At 32.8% G+C, this 18,862-nt stretch overlaps 1 protein-coding gene across 1 annotated transcript in view; it reads left to right on the top strand.

The window, feature by feature from the left end:
• The window catches only part of LOC108690564 (ubiquitin-40S ribosomal protein S27a), a 31,857-nt gene that overhangs the window by 4,663 nt on the left and 8,332 nt on the right, over positions 1–18,862 (top strand). The window contains exons 2-3 of the mRNA XM_018197931.1: positions 10,257–10,370; positions 10,729–10,946. Of these exons, the coding sequence (XP_018053420.1) occupies positions 10,268–10,370; positions 10,729–10,946 (321 nt within the window). The 5' untranslated portion in view covers positions 10,257–10,267. The remainder of the gene's footprint in view (positions 1–10,256; positions 10,371–10,728; positions 10,947–18,862) is intronic.

Here is an 18,862-nt window from a genome sequence, read left to right as displayed (position 1 = left end):
GATTGTTTCAGTCGGTTTTAACAGTTCATAATACACTACGCCGAGCTGGTCCCACCATACAGAGCATGACCTTGGACGTCAAAATCACCGTTCTTGAAGCGTTGAAACCACTCATGACACGTTCTTTCACTAACAGCGGCCTCACCATAAGTATTTGAGAGCATTCGATGAGCCTCAGCCGCAGATTTCTTCATATTGAAGCAAAAAATTAAAACCTCCCGCAAATGACGAGAATTTGGTTCGTAAACTGACATTTTCAATCGAAAATAACTTTATGATGCAGACACAAATCGATTAATGTTTCTATGGGGTTATGTTGATAGATGCCCAAGTTTATTGTATGACGTCTATGATCTATTTATTTCGACCTCACATCACTTACCGCTAAAGCCATCTATAGGAAAACGGCGGAAGCAAAGTTGTATACCTAATATATGTATAATAATATATGTATGTAATAATATATGTATATGTGTAAAGGAAAAACCCTCTATTATGAGATAGGCACCTAGTATGAGATAATGGCGCTTCTACTAAACTAATAAACGCTATCTATTGATTCCACTATGAATTGCTCTTGGATTGAAAACTTTTAGTAGAAAATTGTTACATCATGCCTAGTCATTATAAAACAAGATTTTAGAATTTGAATGTTTCAAGTTTCATTGAAATGAGCATTTAAACCTTGTTTAATATTTAATAAAAATAAATATTTGGCAATAAATTCTTCATGATAGAGGTCTACTAATAGAAGAATACGGGATATGTTGAATTGTTTAATTACAGAAGTTAGATTTGATGACGTAAAATCATAAGGCAAATCGTTATTGGAAATCGTAATATGAGATATCCAAAGTATTTCTAATATAAAATAATCCGTGCTTCTATATTATAGTGAAAATCGTTGTTAAAATATAAATGCTATTGTATGGTATATAATAGAAAAAACAACCAGGATGAACGAGTGCCTATATCTGCGATGCTTGATTTCAACTACTTACCTGAAAAGTTCTGGGTATAATCTATTGCATTATTTATTGCTTATTTTTCGCGCACTGTGTTTGTTTGTATTTTAGAAATATTAAATAAAATGTTTTTGGAATACTGATATATTTCGCGTTTTACTATCGATTTCTCGGGGCATCTCATATAAGAAGCACAATTTTTTGACTGCGATTTGCTTGTTTTTTTAATTTAAAAAAAAATGGAATTTGAATTAAATTTTATGTAACGTCATCTTAAAGCTTATTAAATTTCCTTCAAAAGGACCTATTATTTTTTTAAATTCTGTCTATAGACTTCTAGCATTTACCCAAAATGAATTCGGTATCTCATAATAGAGGCTTTTCCTTTATAATATACGAAGTTTTTGCCAACCGCTTTTATATAGATAGAGTAGATTAAACTGAACCGAGTAGATTAAAAAATCCTCTATCATTTTGCAATTTTCGCAATGATTAACGAGATATTACTAAAAATTACGGAATATTGGTTTTCAATAATTTTTTATTCAAATATTATCAGTAACTTTACAGAAAAATAGCAACAGACAAAAATTGGTGTTTTTTTTTTTTTTTTTCATAAAGTTCTGAGAATTTTTTTAGAAATTTTTAATATCATATTTTCTCATGTTGGTAAAAATAAAAAAATGCAGTACTAAACAGTTGATAAAAAATTCTCAGAACTTTATGAGAAGAAAATAAATAATTTTTGTCTCTTGCAGTTTTTCTGTAAAGTTGATAGCATTTGAGTAAAAAATTATTTAAGACCAATATTCGATAATTTTTAATAATTAATATCTTGTTAATTATTGCGAAAATTGCAAAATAAGGACTTTTCGACTTAATTTAGTCTGCTCTATATACACAAAAGCGGTTGGCAAAAACTTACGGAACACCCTATATGTATGTATGATCTATCATACAAATTGCGAGAACGGTGTTGTCATGGAACGAAAGCGATATTTCGATCGAACTAATTCAGATGACCACTTTTGACCACGTTTTTTGACGGTCTATAAGTTCGGTTCCTATTCTCTATACTCTATGGTAAATTATATTAAAATTTCGCATAAATTTAAATAAGTGTAACTCCGCAAGAAATGGTCACATTTAAAAGCTTTTTTTTCATTTTTAAGAGTAAGATTTGTACTTTGCGAAGCTTTCAATAGATTTTGAATCTATTATATCTTATCTACCTGGCATCTTTTCAAATAAGAACGTTTTTTTTTTGTAAGAAATTGCATAGTTGTCTCTATGGGGTGGAGCAAATTTTTCTCGTAAATATCATAATACCGTGGACTTTTCTCTTAAAAATTAAAGAAAAAATTAAACTAAGTGATTAATATGATTTTTTTTCGAGGTGTGTATTTTTACAGTATATCAAATTTAGCATTTTATTCAATTATTGCCAGCATTAGTGTTACCCGATGCGCCATGAAAAGGTTGCGGGTTTGATTTTGTGCGCGCGGAAATTTCCCATATATTCGATGCAATATTGCTTCTAGTTGCATTTATTAGCTGTTCCTCTAATCTTCATAATCTTTTTTTCTATCCCATATATGTTCAATAGTTCAGATCCGCGCTCATTGGTGGATGTGTCTGTCAATGTGGTGGATATATCATCTCAATATTTTACCTTGATGTAGGATAATGCTCGCTGACATATCGCCAGAATTGTAATTAATTTCCTCGAAGAAAATAACAGATGCTACGACATCTATCAATGAACGCGGATTTGAATTGCATTGAACATGTGAAATATAGTTGGAAGAAAATCACGAAAATTAAACGAATTACCCACAAATCTGCAGCAACTGGAAGCAATATTGCATCAAATATGATGGAATATAGTAATTCCTCTTCAGGGAGAGGAAATTCCTCTTCAATTAGAGCTTGTATGAATGTAAGAGGTCATTCGAAGAAGAGGTGGAAATACACTATTTTAAAGAGTAAATATCTTTATCCCCTTCCTCCTCCACATACATACACACACACACACACACACACATGCCATGCGCGAAATCAGATCAGCAACTTCCCTGTGGTGTCCATCGGATAATATTAATGCTGGCGATAATTGAATAAAATGCACAGGTAAGTTTGACACAGCTTATTTCCTAAAAAAAAATCGTACTAAGCTTAATTTTTTTTTTCAATTTGTAAGAGAAAAGTTTTACTGATGGTTATTAGACATTTTTACGAGAAAAATTTACTGCACCCCATAGAGAGCGTCAAACTATTTCTTAAAAAAAAAAAAAACATTTTTATCTTTGACAGATAGGAGTAAGGATAGATTTCAAAATCCATTGAAAGCTTCGTAAAGTACATATTTTATCCTTGAAAGTGAAAAAAAAAATTTTCGAATGCAACTACATTTTGCGGAGTTACACTTATTTATGCGAAATTTTGTTACAAATTTATGCGATAATTTTCTTGACGAATGTATATATACACACACACACACACACACACACACACCCGCGCGCGCGCACGCACGCACACACGCAGAGTGGGGCATTTTAATCGCCCTAGGCGAATATCTCAGAAATTAAAAGATACAAGAAAAAGTTTTATATTGTAGATTTTCTTGGGGAAAAGAAATAACGGATAGGACCTACAATATTCAAGAGGTTTTAGCCGTCGGATACCTTGCATAATGCTAATGTAACTTTCAAGTCTTATAACTTGAAAAGTACTTCATGAAAAAATATTTTATTATAGTGTTTTGAAAATGTTTCGACTTCAGTTACAAGAATATGCAATAAAAAATAGCGGTCCATTAAAAAAATTCATGTTGACTTTGACATGACCTTGGTAGTGCCTCTTATAAAAAAATCTATTATTTCCACCTTCTTTCTCCCAATAAAATCTACAACTTTCATAAAACTTTTTCTCTATATACCAGGTATGTAAATATGAAACCGGAATTTTTTAAATAGAAAATACATGTTTATTGCATGAAAATGATAAAAAATATTTTATTCGAAGTATTGCCCATTGGTAGCTATACATTTTTTCCACCTGTTTGACAATTTGTGGATGCCACGCCAAAAAAATTGTTGCTCTTTTGTACCAAACCAGTCATCTAGCTATTTTCGTACATCTTCGTAAGAAGTGAAGCTGCTGAGCAAGTGCGTGTTCCGTCGATGCAAATAAGTGGTAATCGGACGGAGCCAAGTCTGGTGAGTAAGCCGCATGCGAAAGTATTTCTCAACCAAATGCCTCAATCGTTTCCTTGACCAATTTTGCTGTGTGTGATGGTGCATTATCATGAAGCAAAATCACTTTGTATTGCCATTTTTGATATTCCGGTCGTTTTTCATACAAAGCTTGATTCAAATTAATCATTTGTTGTCGGTAGCGTTCGATATTAACGGTTTCGTCAGGTTTTAGCAGCTCATAATAGATCACACCTTTCTGATCCCACCAAACACAGAGCATTATCTTCCGTCCATGACCTTGCAGTCGATGTCGATGATTCGCCTGGAGTTACCCATGATCTTTTACGCTTAGGATTCTCAAAATCCACTTTTCCACTTATCCACTTTTCATCGCCAGTCACAATTCGAGAAATGACTTTCTTTTGTACCTGGCGAGCAGCATTTCGCAAGTGATTTTTCGGTTTTCCTGCTGTCTTTTATTCAGTTCATGTGGAACCCATTTTCCCATCTTCTGGATCTTTCACATGGATTTCAAACATATGGAGATGGCTTCTCGTGTCACATTTGATCCGCGAATTGTTGAGTTTGAGCGTCATCCTCATCCAACAATGCTTGCAATTCGCTGTCTTCAAACTTTTTCGGTGGTTTTCCACGTTCTTCGTTTCTCACGTCAAAATCGTCACTTTTGAATTTTTTAAATCACTCAAAGCACTGTGATTTACCAAGAGCATGCTGACCGTAAGCTTCGACAAGCATTCGATGCGATTCTGCAGCAGTTTTCTTCAAATGGTAACAGAAAATCAATGCTGTCCGCAAATCGTAATTTCCAAGCACAAAATTCGACATGTTCAATGCTATTACAAACTGTACTATTGTATGAAACTTGTATTGTTGTGAATTGAAAATCTTTGTCAGATGTCAGAATAAGGAAATGGCGTCAATGGCGCCGTCTGACGACAACTACATTGACAGCATTGGCAATCTATTGTAAATTCCGGTTTCATATTTACATACCTGGTGTACAAAAAATTATATTGATTTAGTCGGTAATACAAACGACTTTAAGATCCCCTTATATAATAAAAATTTTGAGAATTGAATTTGAAATAGATATTAAGAAATATTCTAAAACTACTTCTCCTATCATGCACGAAATACAATAAATACAATAAAAAAAGGTAAAAATTTTAATCCCTCAGATTCTCGAAAATTAAACAATTTAGACTAATAAGAATAGAGCACAGAAATTAGAATGCCATTGATCTTTAAATAATTGTAATATTAAAATATTTAATAATTAATATTCTTGAGACTTCCATGGGTCCTTTCTATAAAGATCTTTATATAAAGATTATGCGTTTCGCGGGTTTCTTCCGTGTCCAGATTCATTCTTGGAATGCCAACGTTTCGTGAACCTTGCAGTTCACTTCATCAAGGCGAGGAGCAGCCTGATACTGAGCTGTTCCTCTGGGTCGTTCCTCTTTTTATATATTGCGCTACTTATTGGAGTGATGGAGAGAAAGAAGAGAATTATGCTGAGGGGGAGGGATGGGGGAAATCAGTCAGTCCGAATTAACCGGGAGAATAGTTTTCCAAATTTTATTTATGTTGTAGCCATTATCTCTATTTAGATTGTTAGGGTGTTTTTGTATCTCTATGGTTTCTCTATACTTTCTTGGAAAGTAAGATATAATGTTGGCTATTGTGATCGTTTTGTGAAACAGTATTTGATGTTCTGTTTCGATGTTGTGTTCTGATAATGCTGATTGTGTGACGCAGATATTTTAACTTGACATCGTTGATGTTCTTTTATCCGTAGGTTGACCATTTTCCCAGTTTCTCCAATATACTTGCCCGCAGGAACAAGGTACTTTGTACACTCCTATGGAGCTGAGTGGAGGTCTTTGATCTTTAGGATTTCTTAAGATTTGTTCTATCTTTTTGGATAGTTTAAAGATAGTTATTGTGTTTGTTTAATATTCTGCCGATCCGATCTGTTGTTCCTTTGACATATGGGAGAATGGATAAGATCCTCTCGTCTGATTGTATGTCAGAGATCGTTGTCTTGCATATTTATTGATTGTTTTGATTATGTCTTTTTTGTCGAGTCTGTTTTTCTATAAGACTGTTTTTAAGTGATTGAGTTCTGTCTGTAGATGTTCTTTATCAGAGATGATGAAAGCTCTATGTACAAGTGAATTGATTGCAGACTGTTTTTGTGCTGGGTGTGACTCGGCATGTAGGCATCTATCTGTGTGTGTTGGTTTTCTGTACACTTGATGGCCTAAGGTAGCGTCAGCTTTCTTAGAGATAAGAAGGGGAGTTTTCCGTTTTCTTCTACAGATGTACGAATGTTATAATATTACGCATTAGTCGACAGTTCATCATTAATCAGTTTCTATATAAGTTTTTAAATAATTATAATTAAGATAGCTAAGTTAATTCGTTGATATTTCAGTTTATTGCTTAACTCACGAACTAAGTATTCTGATACGTTTGAAAATTTTATTCTTGGATTTTTATAATTTTAAACATGTTCTTGACGTATTTTAAGGTATCTTATGTACTATTACTTTATTAATTTTAGTGTAATGCTTGCTTATTTCTGTTAATTCGTCAGCTAGGTACTAATGATCCAAAATTATGGATCAAAAGAGCAAATTTACTTTCTTGTGTTAAAAAATTTTACGCACAATAATTGTTGCAAATTATATTTAAATAGAAATATTTTTCAATAAAATATTTTCAATCGATAGAATAAACTTATAAAATATTAGGTGTACAATTTTACTTCCGCCGTTTTTTTTCCGAAATTCGAGGCTTTATTGTAAAAAACTGATTATACATTTATGATTCAAAGTATTGTCCATCGCTGGCCACTACTTTCTCCCATCTTTCGGATAGCGTACGAATCCCACGTCGAAAAAACTGGTCATCTTTTGAGGCTATCCACGAATCGATCCAATTTTTTACTTCTTCATAAGACCGGAAGTGCTGGTCAGCCAGGCCGTGTGCCATTGATCGAAACAAGTGATAGTCAGAGGGAGCAACGTCTGGAGAATACGGCGGGGGGGGGGGGGAGGACTTCCCATTTCAACGTTTCCAAGTATGTCTTGACCACTTTCGCAACATGGGATTGAGCATTCATCATGCTGCAAAATCACTTTATCGTATCTCTCGTTGCAGCCGTTTGTCTTTCAATGCTCGGTTCAAACGCATCAATTGCGTTCGATACCGATCGCCTGTGATTGTTTCAGTCGGTTTTAACAGTTCATAATACACTACGCCGAGCTGGTCCCACCAAATACAGAGCATGACCTTGGAGCCGTGAATATTCGGTTTGGCTGTCGACGTGGAAGTATGGCCGGGAACTCCCCATGATTTTTTGCGCTTGGGATTATCGTAATGAACCCATTTTTCGTCCCCAGTCACAATGCAATGCAGAAATCCCTTCCGTCTTTGCCTTTCAAGCAAACAAACGCCGTTCAACATCTCTCGGCTTCAATTCGTACGGCACCCAATTTTCTTGCTTCTGAATCATTCCCATGGCTTTGAGGCGTTTTGAAATGGCTTGTTGAGTCACTCCTAATGATCGTGCCAATTCTTCTTGATTTTAATATATTTAAAATGTATCTTCTTATTTTAAAGAAAACAAATCCTCTCCTCCCTCTCTTTCTATATATGTATAGGATGTCGAAAGTTTTTGCCAATCGCTTTTATGTAACTAAAATGAACTAAACTGAGTCAAAAAGTCCTCTACTATTTTGCATTTTTCGCAATAGTTAACAAGATATTAATTATTAAAATTATTACTAAAATTATTATTATTATTAAATATTGGTCTTGAATAATTTTTTACTCAAATATTATCAACTTTATAGAAAAGCTGCAAGAGACAAAAATTATTTACTTTCTTCTCATAAAGTTCTGAAAATTTTTTCAGAAATTTTTCAGAATTTTTTGATACCGTTTCTTCTCATGTTGGTAAAAATAAGAAAATGCAGTACTAAAGTTAAAAAAATAAAAAATTCTGAAAAAATTCTTAAAGTTCTTTGAAGAAAATAAATGATTTTTGCCTCTTGCAGTTTTTCTGTAAAGTTGATAGTATTTAAGTAAAAAAATTATTCAAGATTAATATTTGGCAATTTTTAGTAATTAATCTCTTGTTAACTAATCTCTTGTTAACTAATCTCTTGTTAACTTGTTGCGAAAATGGTAGAGGACTTTTCGGCTCAGTTTAGTTTTGCTTTATCTACATAAAAGCGATTGGCAAAAACTTTTGAGACACTCTGTACACACACACACACACACACACACACACACACACACACACACACACACACACACATATATATATATATATATATATATACCAGGTATGTAAACATGAAACCGGAATTTACCAATAGATGGCCAATGCTGTTGCCGTCAATGTAGTTGCCGTCAGACAGCGCCATTGACTCCATTTCCTTGTTCTGACATCTGACAAAGATTTTCAATTCACAACAATACAATAGTATACAATAGTATAGTTTCATACAATAGTATAGTTTGTAATAGCGTTGAACATGTCGAATTTTGTGCCTGGAAACTACGATTTGCGGACAGCATTGATTTTCTGTTACCATTTGAAGAAAACTGCTGCAGAATCGCATCGAATGCTTGTCGAAGCTCACGGTGAGTATGCTCTTGGTAAATCACATTGCTTTGAGTAGTTTAAAAAATTCAAAAGTGACGATTTTGACGTGAGAAATGAAGAACGTGAAAAACCATCGAAAAAGTTTGAAGATAGCGAATTGCAAGCATTGTTGGATGAGGATGACGCTCAAACTCAACAATTCACGGATCAATTGAATGTGACACGAGAAGCCGTCTCCATACGTTTGAAATCCATGGAAAAGATCCAGAAAATGGGAAAATGGATGGTTCCACATGAACTGAATAAAAGATAGCAGGAAAACCGAAAAACCACTTGCGAAATGCTGCTCGCCAGGTACAAAAGAAAGTCATTTCTCGAATTGTGACTGGCGATGAAAAGTGGATATATTTTGAGAATCCTAAGCGTAAAAGATCATGGATAACTCCAGGCGAACCATCCACTGTAAGGCCATAGATGGAAGACAATGCTCTGTGTTTGATGGGATCAGAAAGGTGTGATCTATTATGAGCTGCTAAAACCTGGCGAAACCGTTAATACTGAACGCTACCGACAATAAATGATCAATTTGAATCAAGCTTTGTATGAAAAACGACCAGAATATGCCAAAAATGGCAACACAAAGTGATTTTGCTTCATGATAATGCACCATCACACACAGCAAAACTGGTCAAAGAAACGATTGAGGCATTTGGTTGGGAAATACTTTCGCATGCGGCTTACTCACCAGACTTGGCTCCGTCCGATTACCACTTATTTGCATCGATGGAACACGCACTTGCTCAGCTCACTTCTTACGAAGATGTATGAAAATGGCTAGATGACTGGTTTGGTTCAAAAGAGCAACAATTTTTTTGGCGTGGCATTCACAAATTGTCAAACAGGTGGAAAAAATGTATAGCTACCGATGGGTAATACTGCGAATAACATATTTTTTATCATGCAATAAACGTATATTTTCTATAAAAAAAATTCCGGTTTCATATTTATATACCTGGTAATTACTTTTTTCCTCTTACTGAATTGAAAATCCTTTTCCAGAATTAAAGTATGCATTAATATGTATCTATGAGATAGAATCTATGCTGAGAATGACAAAAAATTTCGAAATTGAAATTTTTATCATTTCTTGTCCAATATGGTGCTCCAGAACTGTCACGTCGTGACAATATTTGCTTCATATAAAAGCTATGCAATTTATACTTACGAAATAATAATTCACAGACTAATAGTTTGCATAAAGAAACATGGAGTTCTTAAAATTGGATGTCTAATTAAAACGTAATTGTTATACGAAAATTTATGTATATGTGTAGCGTGTGTGAGTGAGATATTGATGTAGTGATGTGTTAATGACACATAAATCTAATAATCTTTAGGATCCTCTTAAGTTTAATTTAGCTAATTGAAATACATCATTAATGTAATATGTTATAGAATCGCTAATCATGCAAATCTTTGTGAAAACTCTTACGGGGAAGACTATCACCCTTGAGGTTGAGGCATCGGATACGATAGAAAATGTTAAAACGAAAATTCAAGATAAGGAAGGTGAGAAAATTATCGATTTAACGACAGAACAAATTGATCTTGGAAAATTATCAGAAGTATTTATTAAATTGATCGTTAAACAAGATCTGAAATTAAATAAAAACAAAATTGCATTTATTCATTTGAAATTTAATCTGAAACTCTCGTAATATTGTACTATTTCTATATGAAAAAAAAAAACAAAACTAATATTTTTATATTTTTATTCAATGAAATGTGGATAAAAATCTGTGTTCCCAACATCTGATAAATGTTTGATAGATGGAAAAAATTGTGATAGACATATACATTTTTATTAATGTGAATTAATATTTATAAATTATTGTCAATTTCTAAACTGGATATTTTATTATTTTAGGAATTCCACCAGATCAGCAAAGATTGATCTTTGCCGGTAAGCAATTGGAAGACGGCAGAACTTTGTCGGATTATAATATCCAGAAGGAATCTACTTTACACTTAGTGCTGCGCTTGCGAGGCGGTGCCAAGAAACGAAAGAAGAAGAACTATTCTACTCCTAAAAAAATCAAGCATAAGAAGAAGAAGGTTAAGTTAGCTGTGCTGAAATATTATAAGGTAAATATTTCAGTTATCCTCCTTTTTCTTTTATTATCTTTATCAAGATAATTTTTTAAGATTACTTTAAGACTACTGGACTGCGTTTAAGAATTACGCCTAGATAACTCTAGGGTGCATTTTTGCTGTAATGTACGTAACGTAACCTATAACTTAGAGTTATCTGGGCGTAATTCCTGAACGCAGCTCTAAGTAGTCGTCGAGGTCATATAAGATTGTAATATCATAAGCGAAAAATGTCATGTTGAAGTTTTTTGTATGTCATTTGTAAATAAAATACCAGCCTAAAGAGAATTTGGATAAAACAAAATAATGAGATTGCTTTAAAACACTTGTAAAAATGGGCCAACTATCCTTATTTTTTCCTCCTTGACAGTCAATAAATAGTTATAAGACATGTAAAGTGAAAGTACGCATGCGTATTAACAGGTTGTCACAAAATTGGAAATCAGAGAAATGTCAAAGAAATTGAAAATGATCAGAGAGACATTGGGGAATTTTACAAAAAATTTTTTGGGAAATTAATAGCAAATTCGGCATATGCATTGACTGCATATGCATTGATACTGTCCTGATATGGTGCGAATGCAGAATCACTTTGGTGCTATGCCAAACTGCACTGTCAAAAACGTCTGTGCAACATTTCTTGAATTCGTTTTGAATTCATTTGGTTGGTCCGAATAGAAATTCTACACTGGGTCAGTTTTCATTTGCTGAATATGACAATCTGTACGCATTGATATAGAGCGCACAAGTTGAATGTGTGGCACTGAAAAAGTTCATACTCAGTGTGCAGTCTGCCGAATTTACTATAAAATTCTTTTAAAGAAATTTAATATATATAATATTTTTACGCAGTTTTGTAATATTACCAATTTAACAATTCAGTGGAAGCGGTGTCAGCATTAATAGTGATCTACATTGCTCTTTCTATGTCAAATTACTCTCTCAATAAAATATTTAGATTTAATTAATAAAATATTTTTTATCCTGATTTCTAAATCAGGATGAAAATACAAAAAATTGCAAATTATTATTGAAAGCATCAAGGAAACTTATCAAATTTTGTTTGAAAATTAAGAAAAAGTTATGGAATTTAGAAATTTATGATTAAAACACTGATTTAAACACTGATAAACGCACTTCACATGCTTTTTATGATTATTTACTGACTGTCAAAGAAAGGAACAAAGTTTTGGTCCATTTTTACAAGTGTTTTTAAAGCAAATGTTTTTATTATTTTTTTTAGTCAAATTCTTTATCTTTAAAAAAAAAAAATTTCAACGTATTGTCGTTTATATTGGATTATCCACTATAGTCGCAGCTATAACTAATATCCAGGAACTTAAGAGGCCAGGGGCGGCGATCTGTATGTGGAATGGAGGATTCCATACATGTGAATTTGACATTGAATTTCCACACATGTCGAGTTACAGCTAATCTAAATTTTTAACGAGTAAGGATACATTTTTATGAGCCGCTCAAAATTCGCCGCAAAATTTTTTGCTAGACGAGCTTATGAATGAATTTATAGATAAAAATAATATTCGACAAACATTCGCAATAAAAAAATGAAGAATAGCAAAATAAGTATTCGTGTATTTTATTCATTTTTTTGTTATTGTATATTGTAAGTATAGATCTATAAATATTTCCATTCCTCTCGAAGTAGAATTCTTTTGTTCGACCCTTTTTTTTTAAATGCCTTCATATGCGCTCGGAATCCGGACTCATTCCACACATACAAAAAATTTACTCCGCCGCCCTTGTAAAGGACTGCGCACAATGGGTGCATTCAATACTATAAATCACAGGACAGCTAAGTAGCAATCATCGAAGGTGATTGGTTAGATCTAAAGATAAGAATCAATCACCTTTGTTATTTAGCCGCTTAACCCCGAATCTGCAATTTTTAAGCCTTAAGCCATAAGGAATGGATGAATCACAATCAATTATTCTCCTCGCATTCGATTGTAGTTGGTCAATTTCTTATAGTTTATTAACAACTATTATAGATCCAGACTAATGGACGGTTGTACCAGAGAAAAATGGATATTGTTGTATAGTGTACATCCACTTCTTCAGAGCGCAGTAGTGCGTGCGCGGGGGCATTTTGCAATTACAGGAAAAAGGCCTTCATATCTTCCCTCAGTTTCTCTCTGATAGTACTGAGAATGTACTCAATAGAAAAAATATATTAGGAACAGAAATAAGTATTAAGATTTCAATGTATTAGAAATCAGTTACACATGATTTCTGATAGGTTAAAATTTTAATTCTTCTATCTTTCGCAGGATCTTAAAAGGATGTTAGAATTGACGATCGCATTTGATCGATAATATAAATTTTCCAAATTCAAATTAAAAATATCGATAATAATGATATATAATATTCAGTTTCTTACATTATCATTCTATCTCATTCAAACGCATATATCACTATTTATAGCCCAAGAAAACTAAAGTTTAAGAAGGAAAAAGTTGCTGAATTTTTGCATAGAGGTCTATAATAGTGTCCTTTTTAACACATCAAAATTCCCTATGGGTAAAAGCACGATTGCGTCATCTTGAAAAAAATGTCGCACAAAATTGATTTTTTGCAAATATCTCAGAAACTATTCATTCTACAGAAATTAACATTCAGTTCAAAAACAAAGTTGATAAAATTTCCTACAATTTCGTTTTTTAATAACCTCGATCAATAGTTCCCGAGATAGATTTTTTTGATGGATTTCTTATTTTCGAACGTTGCGTAAATTTGATCCGTAAATTTTCGTAAATATCTCAAATTTGGCTGCACTTAGAATAACTGTCCCAATTAGTGTGCCGTTTAGCCAATTCATTTCTGAATTAATTATTAATTATAATACTGTAGCTTTAATTATCTGCTTCAAATCTTTATCAGTTTTTCAATTATTCCTTTTCCTTATAACATTTTTAAAATGTAAAATATATTAATATTTCTTAACGTTTTTAATAAAAATAAAAACAATATTTTTGTCCCTATTAGTGTTATGCTCGAAGGAGCGATGCCCATATTAATGTATACCCAATTTGTGTGCTTGTCCGCATTTGTGTGCTGCTAATTACTGTATCTGTCTGCATTTGTGTCCTGCCTTTTTGTGAATATTAAGAAAATTCAAATAATATATATAAATAATATATATAAATTACTGTTAATATCAAGTTTTTATTGTAATTATTGTTAATATCAAGAAAAATCAAATAATACATATAAATTACTTTATAATGTATTATACTCGGACATAAAAATATATTCAATATATAGATATATAATACAAGTTATATTGGGTGTGAGAAAAAGTTCGTAGCGTTTTTCCCGCTAGATGGCATTAAATGCTCAGCAGTCGGCAACTACTAATCGCATCGGCAAAATTAATTTAAACGCACCAAACGTGCGTTTAAAAAGTGACATTTTAACCTTTGTTTTGAGCCGAAAAAGATTGAAATCGGTGAAGTGGATCAAAAGTTATTTTATTTTGAAAATGGAAATAAATAAGGAAAAAATTCGCGTTTTGCAGTATCGATAAAGGCAAGAATACTGCAAGCTTGTGAAAAAATTGCGCTATTTACGGTGAAGATACTCTATCAAAATCAGCAGCACGGAAATGGTTCGCTCGCTTTCGTGCTGGAAATTTCGATGTGAAAGATGAACCTCGCTCCGGTCGATCAATCATTGAAAAGTCCGATGAAATCATAGTAAAAATCGAGCATGATAAGTATGTGAGCACTGTGGAGATTGCCAGGGAACTAGGCCACAAAACAGTTTTAAATCACAAAGCTGGATACAAAAAGAAACTCGATGTTTGGGTTCCTCATGATTAGAGTTAGGAACATGATGGACCGAATTAACATTTGTGATACGCTACTGAAACGGAATGAAATTGAATTATTTCTGAAGAGAATGATAACTGGTGATGAAAAATGGATCACCTACGACAATCCAACTAGAAAAAGATCGTGAATAAAGAAAGGAGAGAAGGCGCAAGCAATCGCAAAACCTGGATTGACGAGAAAGAAGGTAATGTGTGTGGTAGGAAGGGAATCGTTCACTATGAGCTGTTATCGTCCAATCAAACAATTAATTCCGAACTCTACTGTGAACAATTGCAGAGATTACAAGCAATTGAGAGAAAGCGGCCAGAATTAATCAATAGGAGAGGTATCGTCTTCCATCACGACAACGCTTGACCACACATATCTTTGATGACTCGGCAAAAATTGCGAGAGCTTGGCTGGGAAGTTTTAACGCATCCACCGTATAGTCCTGACACAGCAACCTCAGACTATCATTTGTTTAGGTCTCTGCAGAACTCTCTTAATGGTGTAAAGCTAGCTTCAGAAGAGGCCTGTGAAAATCACTTGAAGCAGTTTTTCGATCAGAAATCACAGAAGTTCTATCGCGATGGAATTATGGCTCTGCCCCAAAAATGGCAAAATATTATAGAAAATAATGGAGCATAATTGGTTTAAATAAATTGATTTCAATACTCTAAGAAAAACACTTTAATTTTAATAAAAAAACGCCACGAACTTTTTCTCATACCCAATATACTCAAAAATAGAAATCACAAATTTATAAATATGTTATAATCTCTATTAAGCCAGCAGGACCAAATGCAGAATCAATCCAGACCAATTTAATTTATTAGTACTCATTTTGTATTAATTTGTACCAATAAAAATTTTATACTCTATGTTTTGAAAAAAAATGTGGCATTGCTAGCTTAATATTTTTATTTTATTACATTAAGTTAGCAGGACCATAAAAAAAGAAAAAAAAAGAAACAAAGGTATAAATGAAAAGAATTGAATTTGTACTAGCAAGAAAAAGTTAATATATTGATCCATTCCCCGAAATATAACCCCTGATTAAACTTAACCCTATTACGCTCAAGAGTAAAGTATCCTTCGTCATGAATAGAATCAATCAATACTTCTCAAGAATAATTTGTACCAAAATATAAAGTCTCAGATTTTGTACTCCCGCCGTTCCTTCGGAAACTATCCTCAATCCCTATTAAGTTCAAAAGTAAAGTACTCTTCACCATGAACAGAATCAATACTCATGAGAGTTATTCACAATATTGTAAACATTTTTAGATTTTCTTTTAGCCAACAGAACCTTCTTTAGAATTCAATAACAAAGCTATTTCATCTGTATTAAAAATTCTGGACTCATCAATATTTTTAAAATTTTCTTTTTTTAAGTAATCTCCAACATGTTTAAACCATTGTCTAACAGAATCTTCAATAATTAAGTTTCTCTAGAGAAAGAAACATTCTCACTTTTCTTTTACTGAAAAATTTTCTTTTAATACTGATATCAACGAAAGAAGTCTTCGTATCAGTGATAACTTGGTCCATTATAAAAGGATTTTCCTTATTTGATTTTTTCATTAATACTACCACACTATTAATTAAATGTTCTTTATTTACTGGACAACCGAGAGAACACATGTGGAGAATCTATTGCATAAGATTATCTTCTTTCTTCGAAGTTAACACAGTATTTGGTCCAAGCTTTTCCCGATCATATTTATGTACGAATTTGCTATGAAGAGATGCTTTTGGAACCTTATATAAGTTGCTGGTAGTAGTATTTATCCTGATTTTATTGCTTGTAAAGCTTTGTCCATCATCTCTTTGCTTTTTTTATACGTATTTTCTTGCAAAGCTGACTCATTTTAATCCAATTACTGAAACAGATAATAGTTGTAAGCTAATTGTTTAATTAATATTACATCATTATTTTAATTAGAGTACAATATCAATTTACACTCACAACATTTACAACACAACGCTTTCAAATCAAATTTTGAAATCGAAAAAAAATTAGGTTAAGTAGCTGACCGAATAGGGTACACTAATAGAGACAAACCTTAAATCTTGCGGTATTACTGGACTCGCGTAAAAAATAATATAAAACGCTTCTAAAGTACTTAAATACTTCGCTTTTTTATACTATTAAACCATTTGATAACATAATACATTGTATGTACATAGTAAATTATATTAATAATTAATTTATTCATTCTCTGTTGAATAAGCGGTTTTTTTTACAAGGAATTTATAGTAAATTTCGCAAAATCGTAACATGTATCTTTCGAAAAATATTTACTATATATTTAATTTAATTTATTACTTATGAAGCTCTATGAAAAAGATTACATGTTGGTGATAAATCATTAACCGAAATCTCTCTCACACACACACACACACACACACACACACACGCGCGCGCAACACCAATTTCGTCTTACTTAAACACTGTGAGTGATGTGATGAAACGCGAGGCCACGGAACGAAAGGAGAATAGAGAGGGAGAAGTTTTTATAGAATCAGAAAGATAATTAAAATATTTAATAGAGATATAGGAGAAAGTAGCACGGAACTTAGAGGAACGATATATGGGAAAGGATAAGTAATCTTGATATCTAATGACAAAGGAGTTAAAAGAAGAATGCTTAGAGTTCAGTTGAAGGAGACATCGTAAATATAAAAAAGTATTAGGGCAAAGGAAAAAAAACAAGGCAATACAAGTGGAGAAAACGTTGTCATATCTTAAGTTGGCTTTAGTGAAGTCCAGCGCAACAATGGAAGTAAGGCGACTATTGTCAAAATTACGAAGCACAACGTCAGAGATGCGAACCAATTCCGTCGTGCTATGAGATCGACGAAAACCAGACTGATAAGAAGGAATGATGTTAGAATTTGAGATAAAGGCATTCAGTTGTGAGAAACAGATGTACTCAAGCAGCTTTGAAAGGAAAGAGGGAGCGAGATAAGGTGATAAGATGAAGGAGAAGAGGGATTACAAATTTTAGGAAAAACAATTAAATATTTCAAGGAGGAGGGAAAGGTACTAGGAATAAGGGAGAAATTTAATATATAGAGAAGGAGAGCGAGACATTGAGGAAGGTACAGTAAGAACATCGAAAAGTCCAGAGGAAATCAGGGGAATGCGCTTAAGAATATTATAAAAGAATATTATAAAAATTTGTAGGAGTGATTGGAGCAAAGTTGAAGGTTTCAGAAACATGAAAAGTAGAAGAAAGAAAGTGAGTAAGAGAATTAGAGGAATAAGACGAGGAAAATAAAGAATCAAGAAAATTATTATTCAGGAGAGAAGGATTTCTTAGGTGGAGAAGTATAGTAGCGGAGGACTGTGTACTACCAAAGGCAAGAGATTTCTCCAGAATTAGAGTGAGGAATCGGTCGTGAGGAAGATAGAGAGGAAGAATTTTTTCTCACGACGAATCGCAATGTTCACGTCGTTCCGCAGACACTTGTAGCGCTGTCAGTCAGCAGGAAACTATGATCGTCTGTATCTAAGAAGAGCACGTCTCTTCAGCTCAATGAGATGTCGAACTCCATCATTTAGCTAGGCGCAGGAGGACGAGAAACACGTAATATATATTTAAAAAATAGAATATTATCTTTAGTAGCGTATACATTAACAATTTAACATAATAAAAAAATATCTTTTCTTATTTATTTCTGTTAGTTTTTTTATGGCTTATTTAAATACGAAAGAATACTAATAGGGATAGACACAGTAATAGGGACAGATATTCTACGTACAAAACGCATATATATATATATGACAAAATCGAAAGAGTAATTATCCTCAAAATGATTTTTAATTGAATGTCATACGACCGGTTTCAGAAATATCATTTTTTTAAAGTATTTTGATTTGAATATTATGAAAATGAGAACATTTTCTCGTAAATATATAGGAAATATTTTATATGACTACTCCTATACGCCAAAAATTCAATTTATTAGAGACAAGTTACGCGGAATACACGGTTTCTGTTAGATTTAAGTTTTAATATTTCTTCCGTCATTCACAGGATCTTAAGAGGATGCTAGAGTAACGGCCGCATTTGA

This window comes from Atta colombica, unplaced genomic scaffold, assembly GCF_001594045.1.
Source record: "Atta colombica isolate Treedump-2 unplaced genomic scaffold, Acol1.0 scaffold33, whole genome shotgun sequence".
Classification (NCBI taxonomy): domain Eukaryota; kingdom Metazoa; phylum Arthropoda; class Insecta; order Hymenoptera; family Formicidae; genus Atta; species Atta colombica.
Note: the sequence above shows the minus strand (reverse complement) of the source record. Positions and strands in the feature narration are given on the sequence as shown.